This window comes from Molothrus aeneus, chromosome 15 (assembly GCF_037042795.1).
Source record: "Molothrus aeneus isolate 106 chromosome 15, BPBGC_Maene_1.0, whole genome shotgun sequence".
NCBI lineage: Eukaryota > Metazoa > Chordata > Aves > Passeriformes > Icteridae > Molothrus > Molothrus aeneus.
The window spans coordinates 15,666,800-15,689,854 of NC_089660.1; the positions used below are offsets into that span (position 1 = coordinate 15,666,800).

General features: G+C 50.0%; 1 protein-coding gene across 2 annotated transcripts in view; it reads right to left on the reverse strand.

Moving 5' to 3' along the window:
* NRG2 (neuregulin 2) overlaps positions 1–23,055 on the reverse strand; it is a 160,108-nt gene that overhangs the window by 57,877 nt on the left and 79,176 nt on the right. For both annotated transcript variants that reach the window (XM_066559919.1, XM_066559918.1), the window contains exon 2: positions 1,249–1,420. In XM_066559919.1, the coding sequence (XP_066416016.1) occupies positions 1,249–1,420 (172 nt within the window). The remainder of the gene's footprint in view (positions 1–1,248; positions 1,421–23,055) is intronic.

A 23,055-nucleotide genomic window follows, 5' to 3' on the forward strand; every position in this document is an offset into this window, starting at 1 on the left:
GGTGGTGCTGAGGGTGACAATCACTGAATGAGGGGGTGCTGAGGGCGACACTGAACTCATTCAGTGATGAGTGTCACTCTCAGGGGGTGCTGAGGGTGACAGTCACTGAATGAGCTGGGGCTGAGGGTGACACTAAATGAGGTGGTGCTAAGGGTGACACTCACGGAATGAGGTGGTGCTGAGGGTGACAATCACTGAATGAGCTGGTGCTGAGGGTGACACTGAATGAGCTGGGGCTGAGGGTGACACTCACTCAGAGCCACCTGAGAGCTTTGCTGGGTGGGGACTTTGGGGCAGATGTGAGGGAGCTTGCCCAGGGTGGACAGATGGAAGGATTTGCACAAGGCAAGGTCTCTGCAGGTGACCATGACCCCTGATCAGTGTTGTGAGGCAATCCTGCATCTCAGCCCTGCTCAGTGTAGAGAAGAGAAGGCTGGGAGGGGATCTCATTCATGCACATAAATATCTCCAAGGGCGGTCAGAGGATGGTGCCAGGCTCGTTTCAGCGGTGCCCAGTGACAGGACAAGGAGCAATGGCCATAAACTAAACCATGAAAAATTCCATCCCAACATGGGGAAGAACTTCTTTATGCTGAGGGTGGCAGAACAGTGGAACAGCTGCCCGGGGAGGGTGGAGTCTCCTTCTCTGGAGACATTCCAACCCCACCTGGACACATTCCTGTGTCACCTGCTCCAGATGCTGATGCCTTGGCAGGGGGGTTGAACTGGGTGATCTCCAGAGGTCCCTTCCAGCCCTAATTTATCATTCTGTGATTTTTCAGTGGCCTTAGGTGCTTCTGTGTCCACCTAAATTCAGGAGGGAACAAACCAATTCCTCCCACAGCCCTGCTGCTGAGTGATGGGGCAACAGCTGGGTTTGGGTGCCTTCTGCCTCCAACCCTTAGTCACAGAGCAGGAGTCACCCCAGGCAACCTGAGCTGCCCACAGCTACCAGGAAAAGCCTCCCCATGTCACAGGACACCTGTCTCAGGTAGCCAGTGCCTCCCTGACCCCAGGACAGCCCATCTACAAACCCAACACCTTCCCTGTGTGTGCCCTGCTCCTCTCCCCGTGCTCTCTGAGGTCACTGGGACCTTACTCACTCTCCTGGCCATGGTAACTGGGCTGAGCATGGTCCTGTGGCTCTGAGGGACTGCTCAGCAGAGATTTGGGGAGCACAGCAGCACCTCCAGCCCCAGCCCCAGCCCCTGAGTGAGCAGAGGCAGAGCAGCCCTGTGTTGTACTTACTTCCCATTCCCATACTTGATCCGGATGTCTTTGCTCTTCTTCAGCTCCTTCCCATCCTTAAACCATTTGTAGGATGGCTGAGGGTTCCCAGCAGTCGCCTCACATTTCAGGGAAATCTTCTCACCCACGTGAACATTTGGGCTTTTCAGTTTCTTCAGTTTGGGAGGAGCAGCTGGGGAAAGAGAAAAGGGACACTTTGAAACCTGCCGCTCTCAGAGATGTGCACACACAAGAGGAGCCCCCAAACCCCTCCCCTGGCCAAGCTCCTGCTGCTCCCTCTGCCACGAGGTGATGGAGAGGGGGAAAACAGCACCCAGGGAAGGAGCAGGAGTCAGACACATCCACACAGGGAACAGAGGGAGGCTCTGGAGGCTCCCCATGACCAGATGTGATGTTCCACAGAGCCCTACCCATGCAGGCAGCACCCTGTGTCTCCTGTCCCTGCAGAGCTTTGCTGAGCTCTCCCACCACACACCAGCTCAAGCTCTTCAGGGATTATTTTTCCCCTGCTTCTGGCCATTGCTGCTGCAGATTTCCAACACCTTCATGACCTCTGTGGCTGCCACGGGCGTGCTGCCAGTCCCACAGCCCCAGCAGCCCCAGGCAGAACGGGTCAGTGCAGACGGAGCAGAGGGAGCAGCCCCCTGTGCCCCACATGCTCCAAATCTGCTGCAGAGACCTTGTTCAGCTCAACACCAGCAGAGCAACAATCACTGAGAGGGGCTGCAAGAAAATCCTGCATGTGTAAGGATTAGGAGGGGAGGAACAGCCATTTATTCAGGCTGCAAGAAGAAAAGTGAAAGAATAGGTATTTTAAATGGTTTTGTGCCAGCAGTGTCAGGCTGGCCAGCAGCCTCTCCAGCCTGGAGCCTGGCTCTGCACGTGGGTGTTTCAGAGAAGTGATTTTTACCATGCACCTGGAACATCAGACAGAGAGGGAGACACTTCTTATCAATCTCTGCCAGGCTTTATATTAAGCCTGACAAGAAAGGATTAGCAGGCTTGCAATTTTTCTTTCAACTGACAGCTCTGCACTCTTCTAGCTCCCTTTTTCTTTCTCAGTACTAACCTTAAAAAAGGAAATGGCAACTTGCTGGCTTTGCCTTAAGAATATTGGTAACAATGGCTTCTCCTTGTCTGAGGTGTGTTACTGATGGATAATTTCCTCTTTCTAATATGCACAAACCACCTTCTAATTGCTTTGTGCATTCTGATCTTGTGGAATGGCAGAGCACTCAAAGGCTGAGGGACTGGATGGGTTTCATCAGAGCAATCACTGTTCTACAGACTTTTGTATGTCTCCTCTAGTTCTTCATGCCAACTAAGTCAGTGTAGGTTGATAGTATTTAAAGACTGTTCTCACCAAAAGGGATCTTACACAAAATAATGAAAAGCACAGCCATCATCAGGAATATGCTCCTGAGGTAGGAACCTCTCAGCTCTCTCATATTCCTGATGGGAGTGAGAAGGTAAATTGTCCTTAATCAAAAGGATCCCAGCTAAATTGTCCTTAATCAAAAGGATCCCAGCATGGATAGAAATGGAGCAGTTCAGGGTGACAGGAGTGAGCCAAGCAAAGCTCACAGTGACTGAAAGGCAGGCCCAGGGCTGGGGGTGGGTAACATGGGCTGGTCCCAGGCACATCACACCTTGCAGCTGCCCTGGATCCCTGCAAGTGTCCCAGGCCAGGCTGGACAGGGCTTGGAGCAGCCTGGGGTAGTGGGAGGTGTCCCTGTCCATGGCAGGGGGTTGGAATGAGATGGATTTTAAGGGTTTTTTTAAGGTTGATTCAACCCAAACCATTCCATGATTTTCTAATGGGACAGGGAGAGCACAAAACCATTGGGTCAGCTGCAGGCAGTGGTTGCAGGCTGTGCACTGACATCTCTCACACCTTCCCAGGTCACTGTGCTTTGGCACAAACAGGGACTTCTGACCAGAAATGATCTCAGCTTTCACCAAACTTTAGGAATTCTATGAAAATCCAAGGTGTCATGGGTTTTGTGAAGCCCATACCCCTGATCCTTGCCTGGAAATGGGTTGCCCAGAAGAGCTGGAAGGCAGTGAAGGGAGAAGAGAGCTGGTCTCTTCCCAGAAGACTGCATGGAGAGCCAGGAAGGTAAACAGGACCTTGCTTTTATAGGGGTCATTTTGGGGAATAGAGAAATAGACTCTCAAATATTTATTCTGTCTGAATGTGTGTGTCAGTCAGCTCCTATTGTACCCCGAGGTCACCCTGTCCCATGCCAACATTATCCATACACCTTAAATACAAGGAAGGTCCTGACCTTGACATGGCTGCATCTGCCTTGTTTTATTTCCAGCCTGGTGGCCTGCAGAATGATGAAGCAGGCAGCATATGGACAGAATATGGGTTAATTTGGACTGAGATACCAGTCACTGAAGGGACAACTCTTGTCTCATTTCAGAGAAGACACAGGTGTGAAGAATTCTGATATTTTATAAGCTAGAACCAGGAGTAGGATGTAAAGAAGTTCAACTGGTGTTAAAACTGATATAACAACTGAGTCCTGGGGCATGAAAGAATATTCTCCTCTCATCTCCTTTCCATAGTTCTATGTGCTACCATCACCCTGAGTGGAAGAGAAACTGGAAAATGCTGGGAGAAAGGTGTGTCAGCCCTGCCCCTCTCCACCAAAATGCTGGCAAGAGCAGAGCAAACCCCAGGAACCTGAAGCCTGTGGAAGAAGAGAGCCAAGAACAAGCAAGGAACTTGATCTCCCTCCCCACCAACATGAATCATGTCTCACCTAAACCTCTGCACATGCCACCAGTGATGATTACAGGACATTCCTAAGCAGGCAGATCCAAAGAAACCAAAGAGCTGACACACACACACAGTATCCCACCCCTCCAGCATGGAGTCCTGCCCAGAAAAAGGGAGGAGAGCATCTTTCCACCCCAGTCTACATGTTTTTGGTGTCTCACTACAGGAGAGAAAGAGACAGTGTATTCAGCTCCAGGCCACACTTGATGGACTCCATGGACTGCAGTCCCCCAGCTGAATCAGACAGAGCAGTGAAAGGGGAACCCAGTCCCAAAATATTCTGGACTGTCTGGGAAAAGGGCTGAGCACAAAGAGGCAGAGCTGTGCTCCCTGACACATCTGTGCCCTTTCTGCTGCACTGCAGCAGGGCTTGTGCTTGGACAGCAGCGTGGGAAGAGCAGGCAGAGCCCCAAGCCTGGGAAACAGCATCCAGAGCCTTGCTCTGGGCAAAAGGGAAGCCTGGCCTTGCTCTCTGGGATGGGCTGGAAAGCCTCACTTCATAATTCCTGCTGCTTTCAGAAAAACAGAGAAATCTTCATTTAGAGCCATTCAGTGCTGATGACTCTGCTTAATTCCAGACAAAGACTTTCCTCTGGTTTTCACTCATAAAAAGTTGAAACTGCAATTCTTATTCATAGTCTGAACTCCTCTAACTTTGGCTTCCAGCCAAGAGATCTCTGCCTTTCTCTGGTAAATTTGAATCCCATCTAGCAATAGAAACCCCTTCCCTTTTTAGGTACTTGTAAACTATGACTGAATCACCTTTCAACCTCCCCCAGCAGTAAACTAAAGTAGCTTGAGAGGCCAGAGCAGCACATGGAGTGCTAATACTGGAGTATGTCAAAATTTTACATTTAGGTACACTTTCAGCTTTTGACCCATTTCCCATCTCTGCCCTGTCCAAATCACAGAGTTGCAGCTCAGAAAACCACGAGTTTAGTTCAAAAAGATCAGAGGATTGATTTTGAGTGCCTCCTTTCTTAGTGCTCTGAGCATTTGGGGTCATTTTAATCTCCTCCTCGTTTGATACATTTTCCAGCCTGCTAGAAAAACAAAACCACAAGCTTCACACATATCAAATCAGCACACTATCCTGGGCAAACAGCTTTAGATGTGTGCCAGGCAGGGTCCAGGTCTAATCCATTATGTTTCCATCAATTCCCAGCTTCCCAGCCTCCTCCACACAGGTGGGGCCAGGGCAGCTCCTGTCACCCAGGGGTCACCCAGGTCACCCATCACCCTGGACAGGCTGAGCTGAAGCTGCAGTTCCAGCTCCTCACCTTCTGGTTCCCATGGAACAGCCCTGCCAGATGTGGTCTCCTCCACAGCTGGGCTGGCAGCACCCCCAGCTCAGCCCCCACTGCTGCCAAGTTCACCAAAACCTGGGGTTTTGGACTTGAAAAAAGAAGGGTTTGGCTCTGCTTGTCAGACTGAAGCTACAGCTCAGGATCTGTATCTCTGGTCACCTTGCAACCCTGTCAGCCCCTCCTCTGTCCAGATTTGTGTCTCCTCTCCATGGGGTGGAGTATCACCAGCCTCACAGTGCCTGAGCTGCTGGACAGAAGAGCCTGATGCATTTCCAGGCAATTTTTCTAAGTGACAACCACGTCAAGGGTATGTCATGCTGCAAAAACAAGTTTAATCCTGGTAGAGCTGAGACCAACAAGAAATACAATTTTTTCTCCAGATTTTTGCTCACTCCAAGGTCAGATGAAACCCAAGCAACCATTAGATCCCATCCTACACAAGTTGTGTGAGCTGAAAAAATTAACCTTGAAACATGCCAGAGCCAGGATGGACAAATGCACACAATTTCCTAACTTGTTTTAAGAACCACATTTGACAAAAAGACCTTTACAGGAGAGGTTTGTCCTCTGATAGCAGTCCTGGCACCCTCTGCCTTCTCACAGAGAGGAGAGGGTTACAAAAGTCTGAAACACTGAGCTCTAAACTGCACGATATGAGTTGTTTGAACATCCACCATAAAAGGACTTACATGTACACACTGCTTTAATTAATTCACTTCTGATTACACTTGATATAACACTGAAGTACCTTGATGATAACAACACCTCTTTCACTTCTGGTACCTGCAGTATGCCTGCAAGCACCTCAGAGCCTCAACTCAAAACATCATTAATCATCCTCGGGCAGAGTGCCCAAACAGAGTCCAACAATGGAGTGGTGACAAAACCACATCCCACCCACAGAGCATCCTACATAAACAACCCCTCAGCAGCAGAAGGCAGGAGCAGCCAGCCTGGGAAAGGTGCTCCATGAGCTCTGGAGCAGCCAGCAATAGCAGCCACAGACTCTGCCTCCTGAGCTGTGGGGATGCTCCACACAGACACATCTGGCATCTCTGGGTGTCTGATGTCATGAGCAGATGGGATTTCTCCGCTGGCCACCTCCAAGGGCTGCAGTGTGAGGCTGCCCCACACTGCCTGGCACATGGGGGCTGGCAAAGTGTTTAGGGGGGTGGATCTGGAGGCCTGGGAGCACAGGATCCTTCTGCATCTCTCTCAGCAGCTGAGGAAGAAGGCAACTGAGCTTGAATTCCTTTGGGCATGGAAAAGGGAAGCTGAAAATGTTTTCTCACAGGAATAGAAGAGATGCAAGGAGAGTTAAGACCTATAAACTCACAGGTGATCCTTGCCATGCCTGTATCCAAGCCATGGCTTTGCACACAAGGCCCCCACCCGAATGTCCTCAGGTCAGGACACCCCCCCTGTGCCAGATTTGGGGGCCAGGAAGGTGCACAGGTGATGTCTTGGAAAGGAGCTGTGTTTCTCAGCCTGCCCAAGCCTTTGGTCTCAGGACAGCCCTTCCATATTGGTGCTGGGGCTTCCACAGGGCTCTTGTGCTGGGCTGGAGAAGCTGCAGATCCAGAGGTGTCTCCATGGGTCTGAGCTCCCAGCTCTCCCCACAGGAACCCAGACACCCAAAGGATGCTCCAGGCACAGTCCTTGAGTCTTCCAAGCCTCATTGAAGGACAATATCTGGAGGCATGAAACCCACCCGAGCCAGGTCTCAAAGGCTGCTGGTCCCTAAGCCCCTTCTGGAGAGGTGCCTCAGATGGGAGTATTTCAACATGGAAAATTACAGAGTTCATCTTTCCATAGGATCTGTTTTGCAGCCTCAACTTGCTCCAAATTCAGTCACAAACATTTGCCAAGATGGCAATTCCTAACTGAAAGGAATTTTCCCCATTTCTGTCATCTCTAGTGCAAAGTAAGGACAGGTGTTCCTGGCACATCACCCTGCAGGCTGGGACACCAGACACTCATTGGGGGTCAGCACCCTCCCCACTGTGATACATCTCACTTCTTGCCTGATGCAGTCCCACAGGCTCCACTGTTTTAACCAGAGGTGATACTTCTTTGCCTTGGCTTTAATTTGGCCTTTATTTGACAAGGAGACAAACCTGAAGCTCAGCAGCAGCTCCTGATCCCCTGGACTTTGTTTCAATACTGTCTGCAAATGCCAACCTGTCAAAGAAGGGACCCACTCTGAGGAAATCTCCCTCCTGCCAGAAGGAATGGAAACATGGGTGAAAAAAACTCACAAGACACTCGGTGTTTGTGCTCCTTTTTCCCAGGTTTTTATGGAGAGGGCAAAAGGCAGTCCCTGCTGTGCCCCAGGCAGGCTGTGGCGTGCACAGCCTGAGCTCTGAGGGGACTCAGCTCCTTGGTGGCAGGGTCAGGAGGACTCCTTAGAGTCTGTGAGCCTCCAACGCCCCTGGAGGTAACAGGGCAGCATTTGAGTGAAGCTGTAGAACAACCCTGGCTTTATTGCATGGGTGGACACAACGTCCACAGACCACACACAGCCCAGAGCCTGCGGGAGAGAACCTTGGTGTGACACTGACACATCGTCCCATGCCAGCCTCGACCCCCATGGGTAACTACAGCCTCCAGACCCAGAGGATTAAACATAATATAATATCTGCAATATGATTTACACTTCAGGCAACTTATGTTTCAGTTTATGCCAAAGCATGGTCAGACATTCTCATGGCAGTCTTTGTAGCCACTGTCTCAGATGTTGGTGTGCCGAGCAGGGGTACGTGACAGGTAAACAACAATGACAAATTTAAATTTCCAAGGGGCAGCATTTTGCTGTAACCACTGTTTGACCTCGTAATTAACAAATAGCCGTGTTTCTCCAGGAGCAGTGATCATGGAGTCATGGACCCATAGAATGGTTTGGGTTGGGAGGGACCTTAAAGCTCATCCCATGGACAGGGACCCCTTCCTCTATCCCAGGCTGCTCCAAGCCCCATCCAGCCTGGCCTTGGGCACTGCCAGGAATCCAGGGGCAGCCACAGCTGCTCTGGGCACCCTGTGCCAGGGCCTCCCCACCCTCAGAGGGCAGGGACTCCAAGGCAGGAGCCAGCACTAGAGCCTGTGCCTCACTTGGGACATTTACACCTCATCTCCACTGCCTGAGGGAATACCTGTGCAGCAACTGCAGAGAACAGCAAGGGCTAACAACCCAAAGCCCTCCAAGGACATGGGGGATGTCCTTGCTGCCCTGCCTCTCCCACAGTGGTATTCCAGGAGTCAGAGGCTCATCTCTGCTCCTGGGAGAGGTCCCACTCTGGGAGCTGGAGATGCAGGTGTGACAATGCAGGAGCCACCACTCCAGGTCCTGGGGCGTCTGCTGGGGACCCCTCAGCTGCCTCACACAGAACAGGCAAAGGTGGAAAGGACACAGATGACTGGAGGGCCTGAGATCTGTGGATTTGGGGTTGGGATGAAGTGTGGAAAGCACTTTGCTGAAGCCAGAACAAATGCGTTATTCCTCCCTACATGTCCCATACCTTCTCTAACACACAAGTTTCTTTTCCTTTAACTAAGTTCCTGTAGCCTTCTGTCTCAGGGACAAGTGACTACAACAACAATCTACAGCACTTATTATAATTTCTTTTAATCTATTCAAATTGAGGGTGACCAAATTTTCATGACAATTCCCATCACCAAAGAAAATTGACTGGAAAGCTACAAGGCAGGTTTGTTAATTTAGGTTTGCTCTCTATAAGATCCCTCTGGCAACTCAAACCATGGGATCTTAGAGGTCTTTTCCAACCTTAATGATTCTATGATTCTACAAAAAATGTGCCACAAAGCCAGAAATTCCACCCTCCTCTTACAAATCCTGGCTCCACTTATATTTAAGAGCAACTGATAAATTCCTCCTTCTCTGTCTTGCCCACAGTTAAAAATCCAGTTATTCTTCTCTCCAGTGAAAGTTTTGAAATTGGGGTATGATTTGGTGGAGAGCCTGGGGCTGAAATCTCAGCTCCATTGAAATCAATGAGCAGCTGGTCACTGGGCAGGGATGTGCTCCCAATACCCAAATTGTTAAGACAACTGGGCTGTGCTTTTGCCACAGTCCTGGAGGCGCCCATGCACAAACACCCACCTGAAGAGCACAACTCCACCAAGGCATGCACATGCAAATATCCAATATTAAAATCCAGGGGCTGAAGAGCTTGGATTTGCCAAACCTAGTACTCTATGAACACTAGCTGGTTTGCAAACAATGTAATTGGAGTAGAATTGCTATTGTGTTTGTTTGTTTTGAATATTTTTGGCCAGGAAGTTGTCCTGGAGGTATAGTTGAGCATAAGTGGTCTGGTGGAAAAATGTCACTCATTCTGTTCCTATTAAGACCAAAAACAATAGCCACACAAAGACAGCAGCGACAATTTCTGCTCTTCATGCCTCTAACAATGTGTTTTCAACCCTAAAGGCAACATCTTGTTTGTACCGAATTGATTCTGGGATCATATTTTATATAATCAAATATATCTTTGAACAAAGATATGTTTTATGAAGTGCTCAATTTCCAGATGACCTTGGAAACAGCAATCCATAAAATATAGCTTTATCTCTATCTTCACAATCAGCTAGAAAAATTGCCCACCCATGCTTTGTGGACTGCCAGTCCAGACCCAGCCAACAAAGAAATTACCTCAAGCATCCAAAACTCTAAAATACATTAATCCTTTGTTCCAGTCACTGAGCACTAAGCACAAATTACTTGCCCTAGAACGCTGGTAAAGACCCGGGTGGCATCCATCATCTTTCAATCACCAGAGGAAAGTGATTGAAAAACTCACCCCAGGAGACAAAACAATCTAGGTTAGCAGAAAAAACCCTCATTTCATTAAATGTTTATTATGAAATCTGTACATGAAACCATATATAGACCCCTTACGTCATGGCAAAGCTGAAGGGTAAAAGCTTTCAGAATACAGGGAAGAATTTGCAGATGCAAATGACCATTAGTGGAATGTCATTGGTTCTAGAAAGGGATGAAAAAAAAACCCTACTGGATGTTTTACAGCTTTATGAATCACAGGACTACTGCTTTAAAACACAGAGAAGACCTCAGTTTGAAGGGAGCTGAAGTTCCTGTAACAGGGACTGCCTGCACCACCTGGGCTCTCCAAGGATGGGAGGATCATCATGGACTGGTGGGAGCATTGCAGGGAGAAATTGTTCCCTGGGAGGGTGGCAAGGTCGTGGCACGGGGTGCCCTGAGCAGCTGTGGCTGCCCCTGGATCCCTGCAAGTGTCCAAGGACAGTTTGGACAGGGCTTGGAGCAGCCTGGGATGGTGGAAGGTGTCCCTGCCATGGCAGGGGTTTGGGATGAGATGGCCTCTCCCAGCCTGAACCACTCTGGGATTCTGTGATGATTCTATGACTCAGGAAAACCTGTAAGAACAGGACCCACTGCAGTGTGGGGGCACAGCACAGCCCTAAACACACACACCAAGTCCTTCAGGTAAATCAGGACAGGGGCCACTGCAAACAGGAGAACGTGACCGAATCTCTGAGTGAGGTGCCAGGTTTGCCACACAAACCTGACCCTCCCTGCCCAGCCCTGAGCCCCTCACAGCCAGCTGAGCAAGGGAAGGACAGGGCTGCACCCAGGCAGCACAGCACTGCTGGGGATCCCTGTCCTCCTCCCTCAGTTCCATTGTATTCAAACGGAATGAGCACCACAGAAGGGGTTAACTAACGAGGGGTGAGATCTGAGGTCAGGAAGAGCAGGAACCACAGAACACCTCACTGCAGTGATGCCTTAAGTTTTAGCTTTCATATTTCCCAGATTCTGTACTGCATTTTTTCATATTTTCCAGATTCTGTACTGCATCAGTATATAACTCTGAACTTTATATAAAGTGTTAGCAAGTTCTCCTCACAGTTCAGTCAGACAAAACAATCCTTTTCCAGCCCAAGAACTGAGGATATTGCAGCTTCAGGCCCAAATATGTAACCAGCAGTGAATTGAGGAGAGCAATCTGGGAGGATGGGACTTCATAACCTGGAGCTGTAATTGGACAATTAACCCCAATATTTAAATGGACCAAAACTTATAGAAGTGTGAAAACTCGTGACCCATCATCCATCTTGGGTGTAGCCTCGGCTGGGCTCTTGCACTGCCCAAGGTGCATCCTTTGAAGGCCTTTTTAATAAATCCCTACTTTATTCTTTAGCCCTGTTTAGTCTCTGCTCTAGATAGCCTCTCAAGGCATCACCAGAGGGTCTGGTTGCCCCAACCCACACCAGCCCCATCCCAGCAGAGGATCCACCTCCTTCCCTGCCCCAGCAGACTTCGCTGTGAGAGGTAGCTTTAACGAGTGTTTTCAAACATGCTTAACTTCAGCAAGCAGGGAAAAACAAGAGAAACTTGGGATCATTTGCAAGATGTTAATCCAGGGCAGGCAGAGGTCAAGTGAAGGTCAGATGCGACAGCCCAGCTGGCAAAATTTTTTTGCTGCTTCAACTTCTCAGGAAGTTCTGGGCCAGAGAACATACTGATGTTTCACACACAACCAGGTGAAATGCCACACAAAGCAGGGACTCACAGAAGAAAGCACTTTAATATCTGGATAAATAAATTCAGTGAGAAGCCTCCAATGCTGAGGTGGAGAAGTTTTATTTTTAACCTATAAAATAATATTCTCTAGCATTCCGTGACAAAAGCCAGCCACTTGCAGTCGTAATTACAATATTTTTTTCCCATGTCTCTGCCTACTTTGAAAGTTCACCATTGTCTCTGGTGAGAGACAAATCCACCAGAGGGTATTTCCAAAACAGAAAGCCCTGTTTTTATCGGGATCTCCCCACAAGAGACCCCAGGGCTTGCATTAGAGACTTGTTTGTTCTCTGTAATGTTATATTGAAAGATTAAAAGTTTTGCTGTTGGTTGAAGAAAGGCTTTAAAGCACTTGGTACCAGAAGTGACCGCAGGTCTGGTTTTCATCCAAACACAGGAAAGAAGCTAAAGATCATCCCTGAGACAGCTTTTCCACGAGCCCAAATCCCACCGAGCGTGGATGGAATTACCACCCCGCACCATGGCATTGTCCCAGTGCCCCCTCACCCTGGGTCTGTGCCACTCTGGAGCTCTGGGCACAGCATCTGCTCCCTCCCAGGGCTGAGCCCACAGTGGAACCCAGCGGGATGAGGAGAGCAGAGACCCCGGCAGGCAGAGCTCCCCCAGCCCGGCCCAGGGAGCCAGGCAGAAGGGCCACCCTCGTCCCTGGGCTGCAGGGAAGCAGCAAATGGAGCTGTAAATTCCGACTGGGACTCTGGGCACTGCCCAGTGGAGACACTAACACAGCGTGTCTCCTGCCTTGTCCAGAGTGCGGCTTCCCAGCATTGTTCTGAGCAGCTCCGGACCCCCACTGGAGCACAGCAATGGGTGGCTTCCACTGAAATGTCCCCCAACCAAGCTGATTTACAGCTGCCAGGAGTCTCCAGGATGTCAGCTCTTCCTGATTAATTTTTTTATCCTTATTTTCCCTCGTTTTATATTTGAATATTGCTTATTGCGATATTCTTCAGAACTATTCTCTGGAAAGCCATCCTGGCTAATTTTTGGCTTGTAAATTGCTCATGAGGAGTTTGTGGCTTGTGTTTTAAAAAAAAAGAAATCAAGAAACTCTGGCTCATTTTGGTTGGATGAAGAGATTTTGTGGCCTGCATCAATTCTAGTCCCTGACAGCAATGACAGAGCTCTTATTATCACAAACATACAGTTGCAATTTTAAAATTTGCTTCCTGTGACTCTTCGTTAAAATTTAATCAACAGTTTCTGTTTCCACAAACATTTCTCTGGCAGAAAGATCACTTTATAGAATATTCATAGGCAGCAAATGAGAAGGAAGGTAAAGCAAATTTGACTTTGTGATGAGAGCCAACCCTTGCTGGCTGTCCAGCGACTTCACGGAGGGATTTAGGGAAGAGGAACACAGGAAGGTGTAATTTTCTAGGAGCCATTGCAGAACACAAGTGACTGAAAACAAAGACCAATGATGCAGCAGCAAAATGTGGGCAAAGAGGAGACAATAGGCACCGTGGTGATGGCCCAAGCAGGGAAATTATTCCGAGTTCAAACTGGACATGGGTTTATTGACCTGCTTCATGTCCAGCTTTAGGTCACAAAATGGGAAATTTCACCAAAATGGGCAGCAGATCCTGCACAACACAAACAACTTAAGGTGAAAACCAGAGTTCTGAACAAAAGATGGTTGTTGAGCAAAAAGCTATTAATAGTGCTGGGTTTTATCCCAGAAATGTTGCGTAAAGTGGGACAATTCACATCCCTTCTCTGTGCTTCCATTTCCTCTCTCAAAGATCCCACTTAATATATTTGGGGCAGGGACTGGCTCTTGTTATGACTCTGTGCTGTGAATAGCACAAGGGGAACAATGCTGCAGCCAGGACCTCTGGATGCCACCACAAATGCCATTTTAAGCGGCAGTGACAACAAGCGGAAAGAGTTTGGGATCCAAGGAGGAGACCTGGGCAAAGACAGGGCACAATGCAGGTTTCATCCTGAGCTGTAAGCATGGGTGTTCTCATCTCCATGCAGGAATGACAAAGGAAAAGCAGGGAGGCAGTGGAGGTGGACAGGTAAGAAGGGTCTGCACTCAGAGCATTTGCTAAAGCAAAATTCCCGCAGAGCTGCTCCTTCACCTCTGCAGTCCCACTGCCCCCCCTTCACCATCTCCCCAAGCCACTCTTGAGCATGCCTATGCAGAGGAATGCAACCACCTAGAACCCAAAAAGGGATTTACAGGGGCCTGAGAACACTGCAAACCTGATGGGAAGAGTGGGGTCTCCTCTTCTGGAGAACACTTTTGTAGGAAATGTTCAGTCTAAATACCCCATGCATGTGACTTTGTTTCAGATGAATCTGTAGAAGGTACAGTGGTGCTGAGGAGCTGCCCTGGAAAAGCCTGGATAGACCTTTGGGTCTACAGAACTAACCTGGAAAGGTCCAAAGACAGGGTTCAGGGGGACAACAAATCACAGGATTCCAAGAATGAGCTTGGAAGAACCACTTTTGAGCAGATCACATCCCTGCTCTGAGGGGGGATCCATCCACCTCACCAGGACCCAGACACACAACCAAGCTGTGCTGCACATCCACACTGCATCCCACAGGGTGCTCCAGGACCTGGATGGCTTCTAGGATACAGCTGACCCCGAGCCCACAATCTCACCAGCAGTGGATTGATCCCTCTGGCCTCGGCCCTGGCAGAAAGGCTGTCAGGACAGGGCCCTGCCCAGCAGGTGATGGGAGCCCAGTCACTCTGGAGGTGATGGGAGCCCAGTCACTCTGGAGGTGATGGGAGCCCAGTCACACTGGCAGCTACTGAGACCTGTGAGGCCCTTCTGGCCCCTAGGTGCAAAAGAGATGTTCCATCATTCCAAAGATGTAATCCATCTCTCCTTTTGTCCTCTCCTTTACACTACCCCTTCTTCCTGTTCTCTTCTCCTTGCCCATGCCAGCTGCCACCAATCACAGATAGCAAGGACAAAGAGGAGTGATTTTGGTTGTCTCAGTCTTGGCTGTGAGGTTGATGATTTTTTTTTTCCTTTGCAAAATCCATTATCTTGAAAACCTTGAATACCACTCTTAACCCCCAGTCTCATCCTCCTTTCATTTCTGGAGATGCTGACTACCTCCCACATCTCACTGAAGAGCTCCCAGCAGCTTTGTCTCCATGAAACCCAGAGGGCCTGAATCCTGAATCGCCCTCTCAGGCAGACCCCTGAATACTGGTGCTGCTTTTCTGCTTTTCTGCCTGTTTGGGATGGAGCATGGGGATCTCCACTGTCACACACAGCTCAGAGACACTTCAGTGCTGCTCTGAGGCTGTGGGGTCACACTTTTCCCCTGGCTGCAGGCTGTAGAAGCTGAGCTTCCACTCACAGCCCATGAGAAGTGACTGCTGGTCACCTGCTGCCCTGCCTGTCCCTGCAGCAGCCCCTCTGCCCAATGGCCAGGCCTGGAGCACCACGAGAATAAAACCTTTCTGCTCACCCAGATGATGCTGTTTGGAGTTGCAGGACCCCTACACACGTTCAGAGGAAGAATTCACCCCAGATTTTGTAGTCACAGGACCTCTGCACACGTTCAGAGGAAGGATTCACCCCAGATTTTGTAGTCACAGGACCTCTGCACACGTTCAGAGGAAGGATTCACCCCAGATTTCATAGTCACAGGACCTCTGCACACATAGAGGAAGGATCCATCCCAGATCTGCTTTTCTAATGGTGCTTTTCAGCAAGGACCCACACCAGCAATGACCCAGCTCTCACCCTAAGCCAGGGGCTCATGGAGATGGAACATCACAGTTGAGCACAGCCTACCCTATTATGCTTCTCACCTCATTTTTCAACTTGTGCCCCTCCCTTTGTAATTTGGTGGTAAATAAATGCCTGGACAAAATATCAGCTAATTAACTGGGAGCGTCGTTGTGAGCACGAACAAAAGCTGAATGGACACCTCAGACAGGATCACACAGCAGCCCTGCCCCGTGAAGAATATTCTGAAAAAACATTCCCAGGTAACTGACAATGAACAGATCCCAGCTCATCAGAGCCCTCAGGGCTCCCTGGATGTGCTGCAGGGTCCCAAGGAGACCTTTCAGAGGTTAACTCTGTGCAGCCACCATGGAGGGCAGCAGCTGGCACAGCTTCAGCTCCCAAGGCTGTGCTCTCCTTCACTCCCCTGACAATTGGACACACTGCTGTTTATCCTAATCCATTGTTCATGGTCCTCCCCACCCAGTTCTCAGCCCATGTGATGCTCTCCTGTCCTCACCAACTGGAATTAATTTGGGGTGCTAGGGCTCTATCAAGACATTTCACTGACATCTAAATGTTGGCAAAGAATTACCTGCTGTCATAAGATATTCTGGGATTTTATCAGATACTCAGAGTAAACACACAAGTCATCACATTTTTCTGGGGCAGCTGGCTTGTACTTCCCAGTTCCTCAATGATCCTCTGAATAACCACTCAGCTTTGAGAGGGAGATCCTGGTCAGCAAGGATTGTTTATCAACATAAACTTTATTCCCCCAGAATTCCCCTCTACTGGCGTGTTATGTAAAGCTGATGCTGCTAAAACATTCAGCTGAACTTAGGCCAAGAGAAGATGGCTTTTGAAAGCCTTCCAATGGTTCATTTGCAATAAATGGCTGAGAAATAAATCATTTCAGCCCTGATGAGTCCCCAAGCAGACAACTCTGTTAGCAGGGCAACTCCAGCAGTGAGGAGCAGGGGGAGGCTTCAGTGACACACGGGGACTTGTGACAGGCACAGAAAGCAGCCAGGGAGGACCACCAGGCTGAGGGAGCCTGACATGTTGGGTCTGACCATGCTCCTTGACCCTGCTAGACAAGAACCCCACTTAATGCAGCAAGTATCACTTACTGCTTCTGAATACTTCCCAGTGGGGAAGCCTTCTGCATTCTCTCATGGACAGGGCTGCTTTCCTGCCCTGATGCCCAGAGGCACAAAACCCCTGCATGGATTTCTCCCCAGTTTACCCAGATGACAGCATGCTTGTTCCTCATGTAAATGTCTGCCTCTCTGCCAGCCCTGCCATGCAATTGCCTTCAGTGGCTGCAGTCACACATTCCAGGGGGTGCAAATGAAACCAGCCAGGAGCAGCCAGGGATGTCTGGGCTCCCACCTTCGGCCTCAGAAGGACCTAGGGAATGCCACATTTCCGTGACTTTTTGTACTGTCACTGTGTCCCTTCTCCTTTCAGACACCTCAGGTTTCGATTCTGTGGGGTGCAAGGTGCTTCAGGGTCCCTCCCTGCTCTCCCAAAGGCAAAGGACTTTAATTGACAGCCAGGAGTTGGGATGTGAGACCTTGGCTCAGCAGGCAGTGTACCCACAGATCACCTTCAGCTCCCCAAAGCATCATTCCCCAGGGTTGGCATGGTGGGACTGAGACAGTGCTGGAGGGCTGGATTTGAGGAAAACACTTCAGGAAGCTTCATGCTCTGGCCTGGGTGGGACACAGATGACAGCTGGGTGACCAGCCCAACAGCTCAGTGAGCACCAAAGCTGAACACCCTCCCAGAGGCCCCTCCAGGAGCTCTGAAGGGCTGCTGGCTCAGGAGAGCTCATCCAGGTGAGCCCCAGGCTGCTCTGACAGGTTTGGGCTCAGCAGCTCCTCCCAGGGCAGTGCTGAGGAAGGAAGGGGCACTGCCAGCTCAGTGCTCAGAGGCTCCTCAGGAGGGCACCAGCAGCCCTGGGGCAGGCTCTGCTCTGAAGTGCTGCCCCTTTTCTGGGTACACAGAGAACAGCCTCCACTGCCAAGCCCTCACCTCCTGTGCAGTGCTAACCCAGGGCCAGCTCAGAGCACAGCTGCCCCAGGAGCCCTTGGCTGCCCACGTCCAGTGCAGCTGCTCCACCAAGCACAGAAGTTAAAAACAGCAGGCTATTATCCTTTTCTGTAGGATAACAGGGTGCAAGGCAGGACTCTGGTGCAGAACAGTTCTTTCCCTTTAAATTCCCACCCTAGGCCAAGCATGTTTTGCAAGAGCCTCCCTGTGCAGACAAGCCCTGAGGCTCCAGTGCAGAGAAACGCTGCTGCTGCTGGGGGAAGCACCCAAAGCCTTGTGAGGCAGGACCAGGACTGCAGGGGAGCAGCTGCTGTGCCCGCATGTGGCAGGAGAGATGGGACAGGCCCAGAGAAATGGGCTCTCCATCACACAGGAGACACTCAGGGTCTCTTCTGACCTGCAAAAAAAAAGACCAGGAAGAAAAGAAGGGGAAAGGAGGAGAGGACGGGACAGACAGACACCAGACACACAGCTCTGCTCGTTTGGAAATCATGAACTGGGAAATCATGAACTGGGAAATCATGAACTGGGCCTCTTGTCCTTCTTGAAAATGGTGATATTGAACTACACAGAAGGACATTTCCACTTAGAGATGTGTTTGGGGCTTGCTGTTACCTTTGATGTTGTCAATGTTTGGGCCCAGGTAGGACACGCTGTCTGTCTCTGTCCTGCCATGACAAAGGGTAAGAGAAATTGGAGAGTCACAGAAAATAAAGCAAGTACAGCACCTGGGGCTTCACGGGAAATACCAGATTATCACAGCCCTGGCAATAAAGCCCAAACTGCTGGCAGTGCTTCAGATTACAACTGCTTCTTTCTGCCCTTCTAAGACCCCAAAACGAACAGGACACCTACCTCACCCCACCAGAGAACCAGAGCTCTGACTCACAGAATCTCCCTCAAAACATTACCAGCACAAAAACGTTACAACACATGAAATGAGCAATGGCCCTGCCAACACAAGGCTGCTTCTTAAAATGGCATGGCCTGCCCACATTTTCTAAATATAGGATAGACAAGGAAACCTCTCCAGAAGTCCTAATAATCAAAAAACCTAACCAAATACGTGCTACATGGACAGAGGGGGTTTTGAAAGCTGTTATCAACTATTTCCACTGCACTACAATTCCTGCCACTCCTGCTTTCTCTTCTGTCCACCAGCTGCAGGTAGGATGGATAAGCTTGACCACAAAAAGGAGTAATTCCTCAATTGCAGCTTAGGAAAGTCCCAAGCAACAAGAGCAGCATCACAACTTCTCATCTGCAGATTCAGGAGGGCAGCCTGGGAGCGTGCCAGGAGAAGAGCCAGAACTATTATTGGAAAGAATAAAGAATCTTTAGGTCTGTGGAAGCCAAGTCACTTGGCATGGGCAGGGTCTGCAGTGCCCACACCATCACCAGCAGGGCAGATCAGCAGCACTGCACCCTCCTCAAGGAATGAGCTGAGAGAGGAGCACTGAAGAGCCAGAAGAGCTCTGTGCTGGGGCTGCCCAGCCCCAAGTTGTGCTGTGCCTTTACTGCTGCTCTGCCAGCCCTGGGATCCAGCAGCAAAACCCCCTCAGGACACGTTCCTGGAGCAGTGCCCCTTCTCCTGTTTCCCACAACAGAGAGCCAGGATCGTCTGCCCACACATTTTTCACTTGACAGCTTTTCTTTGGTTACCAACAAACCTTTTCACCCTCATGCCTGGAAGTGCACAACTGTGAATCAGGAAAGCTGAGTCAGACCCTCAGCCCTGATGGCTGCTGCAGAGCTGCCTGAGTGCCACCAGAGCATGGGGAGTGGCACTGCCCTTCTCCCCAGCCTCCCACAAGAAACCCCAGGGCTCATTCCACCATCATCTGCAACCATTCCTCCAGAGTTCAGCATTTTCATATTTGCCAAGATATTTGATAGGACAAGGGAAAATGGATTTAAACTGGAAGAGAGTAGCTTTAGATTGGATGTTAGGAAGAAAATCATCCCTGTGAGGGTGGGGAGGACCTGAGGTTGCCCAGAGCAGCTGTGGCTGCCCCTGGATCCCTGCAAGTGTCCAAGGCCAGGCTGGACAGGGCTTGGAGCAGCCTGGGATAGTGCAAGGTGTCCCTGCCCATGGCAGGGGATGGAATGAGAAGAGTTTTAAGGTCCCTTCCAACCCAAACCAGTCTGTGATTCTAAGATTCTGTGATTCAAGGTGACCCTCCTGAAATCCCTCCATGTTTCTTCATGGATCTTAAACCTTGCTATCCAGGACTCTCCCTGGATCCACATGTGTCTGTTTCTGACAGCAGAGAGGTTTCCTTATTCCTACATGGTCCCACTGGCCCTGCTGGACAGAAAGAGGGGGAGTCAGGGCTCATCAGGGTGGGCAGTGGGAAGGACACCCAGGAATAGGCAACTCATGCTTCCTCCCTTCTTTCTGAGATGAACTTTTTAGGATAAAAAGTTCAGATTCTGGACAAAGAGTTTTCATACCTGGAAGAACTGGGAGAGGTAACCCAGGACTGAGTTGGAAAGGTTCTTTCAAGCAGAGCAGCAGCATGGTCATTATCATTCACAGGCTGATTTGGGTACCAAGTCATCATTTCATGAAAGATCTGGGGTAATTTTAGCTTTGGGCTGACTCCTTTTTGCTTGGTCATATAACTGGCATCTCTGCAATGTCAGGATCTCTCCTGAGATGCAAGTTTTAGCTGTGTTTGTTACCCCACAGCTATCCAGAGAGTTTATTTTAGCATTCATTAAACGTGCCTCTCACGCAGCCTCTCGGCACAAATACAGAAACCTAATCTCATTTATTGACAAATGTGAAGCAAAATATACTTCCATGCCAAGGAGTTCATTGCATTCTTTGTCCTTGCCCTTCAGGCAGAAGCCTGAATGAGCAGATGAAACACGAAAGATCTCTGCAAGGGAAACAAACTGTGCCTGGGGCAGTGATCAGGGGACTCCTGGCCTTGGACACACATCCTGCCCTGCTCCAGCCCCTCCACCCCTGCATCCTGTGGGCAAAGGACCTGTTAGCAAGGCTCTCTGGATCTAAACCACTTTAACAATCAGCCTTTTTCAGGCATCATGGCAAAGCAGCTCGTTCTGCTTGTGGCAGAAGGCAGAGCCAGTGCTGGGCTCTGCTGTGCTGTGAGCTGGAGCTGCTGTTGTGCTCGTCCATGATGGCATCACAGAGCAGGGCAGGCTGAGGAAGCCCTGCCTGGCACTGCCAGCTACCCAAAAGGAGCAATGTACCCCAGCTGTGGGCTCTGGGGTGTCTCCCAAGCCTTTTCCCCACCAGAATTCCTCTTGCCTCCAAGCTCTGCAATGGAAGCTGGGCAGGTGAGGGTTTGTTTTGCTGTGCAGTGCAGCTGAGGTTTCTCTCCTGCAGAGAGCAGCAGTCTGCACGGGCACAGCTGAAGCTGGTTACCCTTGTGCACAAGGACTGTGCTAGCAGCTGAAAGATCCTCCTTCCCTCCCTCCACCCTGCCAAACTCCACATTCCTCTCTGCCAGCCCTGCCCCACTCCCCTGAGCTGGGAAAGGGGCACAGGCACCTGAGCAGCCGTGCAGTGCAGGCAGGGGGATGTGGCCAGGTTCAGGGGAGCACCTTTGCCTCCTTTCCCTGGCCTGGTGTCTCCCAGGAGCATCCAAACCCAGCTCCCTCCTCGGCTGATTTGCCTTCTCACAGCAGGAATGTGGCCAGCACCAGGACTCTGAGGAGACTCCACAAAGCCACACCTGCACTGCTGCTGGAACAGGACCAGCCTGCCCCCACAGCAAGGAGATTTCTCTCCAGGAGCACTTGGGTCAAGCCAAGGGGTGAGGAAGAGCAGGGACCAAAGAGCTCTTTGGGTGTGCTTTGAACCAGAGATGGAGATGCTGAGCACAGGAGTTTTGTCAGTGGTTTGACTGGAGGGAGAGATGGACAAGAGACACAAAAAGAGCATCAGGGTCAGTACAGGCTCTGCCAGAGTGGTGTGCCAGCCAAAATTCCATCTCCACACCCCAGAGGGCTGGAGCACATCAGGAACCAGGGAATTCTTGCAAAGCCCTATGGACTTCAAAGTGGAAGAAAAAACTGATGTGAGCACAAACATATGTACACATGCACACATACACAGAGTTTTGGAGGGGAATAAAGTCCCAGCCTTCAAATCAAAAACTGTTGAAAGCCAGAGAGTTGGATGCTCAGCTGGTGCATATCACACATCCACCAAAAAAGCCAGAGGAGATAGGTCAGAGAAACATCTGCTGAGAACCTGCTGGGTGGATTTCAACCTGATTTTACCCTCAAATTAAGCAAATGTGCAAATTCTGACACCAAGAAGAAGTTTCTCTGAAGGGCTTCCAAACATCGGTCAGTGCTGGAGGAAATCTGGTTCAAATCTTGGGGGTGTCTTTTTTCAAAAATAAACCAACTACACACTAAAGCACCTGAATTTAGTGTTGTCCTAGGGTAAATTAAAGTTTCACTGCTTGCCTAAAGAACACTTTTTCTGTCCATGTCACACATTTGTAGGTGTCTTTCTGATCTGCCAGCCAAATATCAGACTTGGAGAGTAAATGTGGTTCCCTTCTCCTCCTCATTCTCACCGTGGATGAAAATTTAGCAAGAAAACTGGGCTCTGACTCCTATTTGTAGTCAAAAATCTAAAGGGATAGTAGGGATGAAGCACATTATAGAAGAGCTCCAGGACCACCAGACTCCTCAGAAGTTTGACCACAGCATTGCTGCAGGAAGACAGCCTGGTGTGGTTATTGATCTCTGCAAAGCACCTCTCCCTCCTATCGAGGAGCTCTTGCCTTCCAGACACGCCTGAACTAAAACCCATTGTAAGAACTGATGACTGAGTCTGCCAAGCCTAATTACCAGAGTTATTAATTACCTAAAATGTTTAATTTTTACCATTATCTCTTGTATTTGTTGTTACAATTTGAAACATCTCAAAAATGCAACAACGGAGCGCTGCCCTTGTTGGAGAGGAGACCATCCCAGGTCACACTGGCTCGAACACCATTTGGTGCCTGGGCACAGCACCAGAGCCAGGAGCAGGATCACACACATCTCTCCCTGCTCTGACACTCCGTGGGATGTGCAGGGAGGTGGCAGTTTTGCCCCAGTCAGTCCCCTGTGGGTGCAGCGGGAGCTTCCCCTTGGGCAGAGTCCCCTTCCCCAGCCATGTGACTTTGTTGTGTGTCCCAGACAGGAGGTCAGCACAGCAGGTGATGCATGTCCAAGCTCCAGCCCTGCTGGAGAGGCCTTCGCCCTCCCAAAGTGCCTTCCCTGCCAGCACGTCCCTGGCCAGCCCCAGGACAGCACACACCCACAGGAGCCAGGGCAAGGAGCTGCACACAGCCCCAGGGAGCCTGGTGAGCCAGG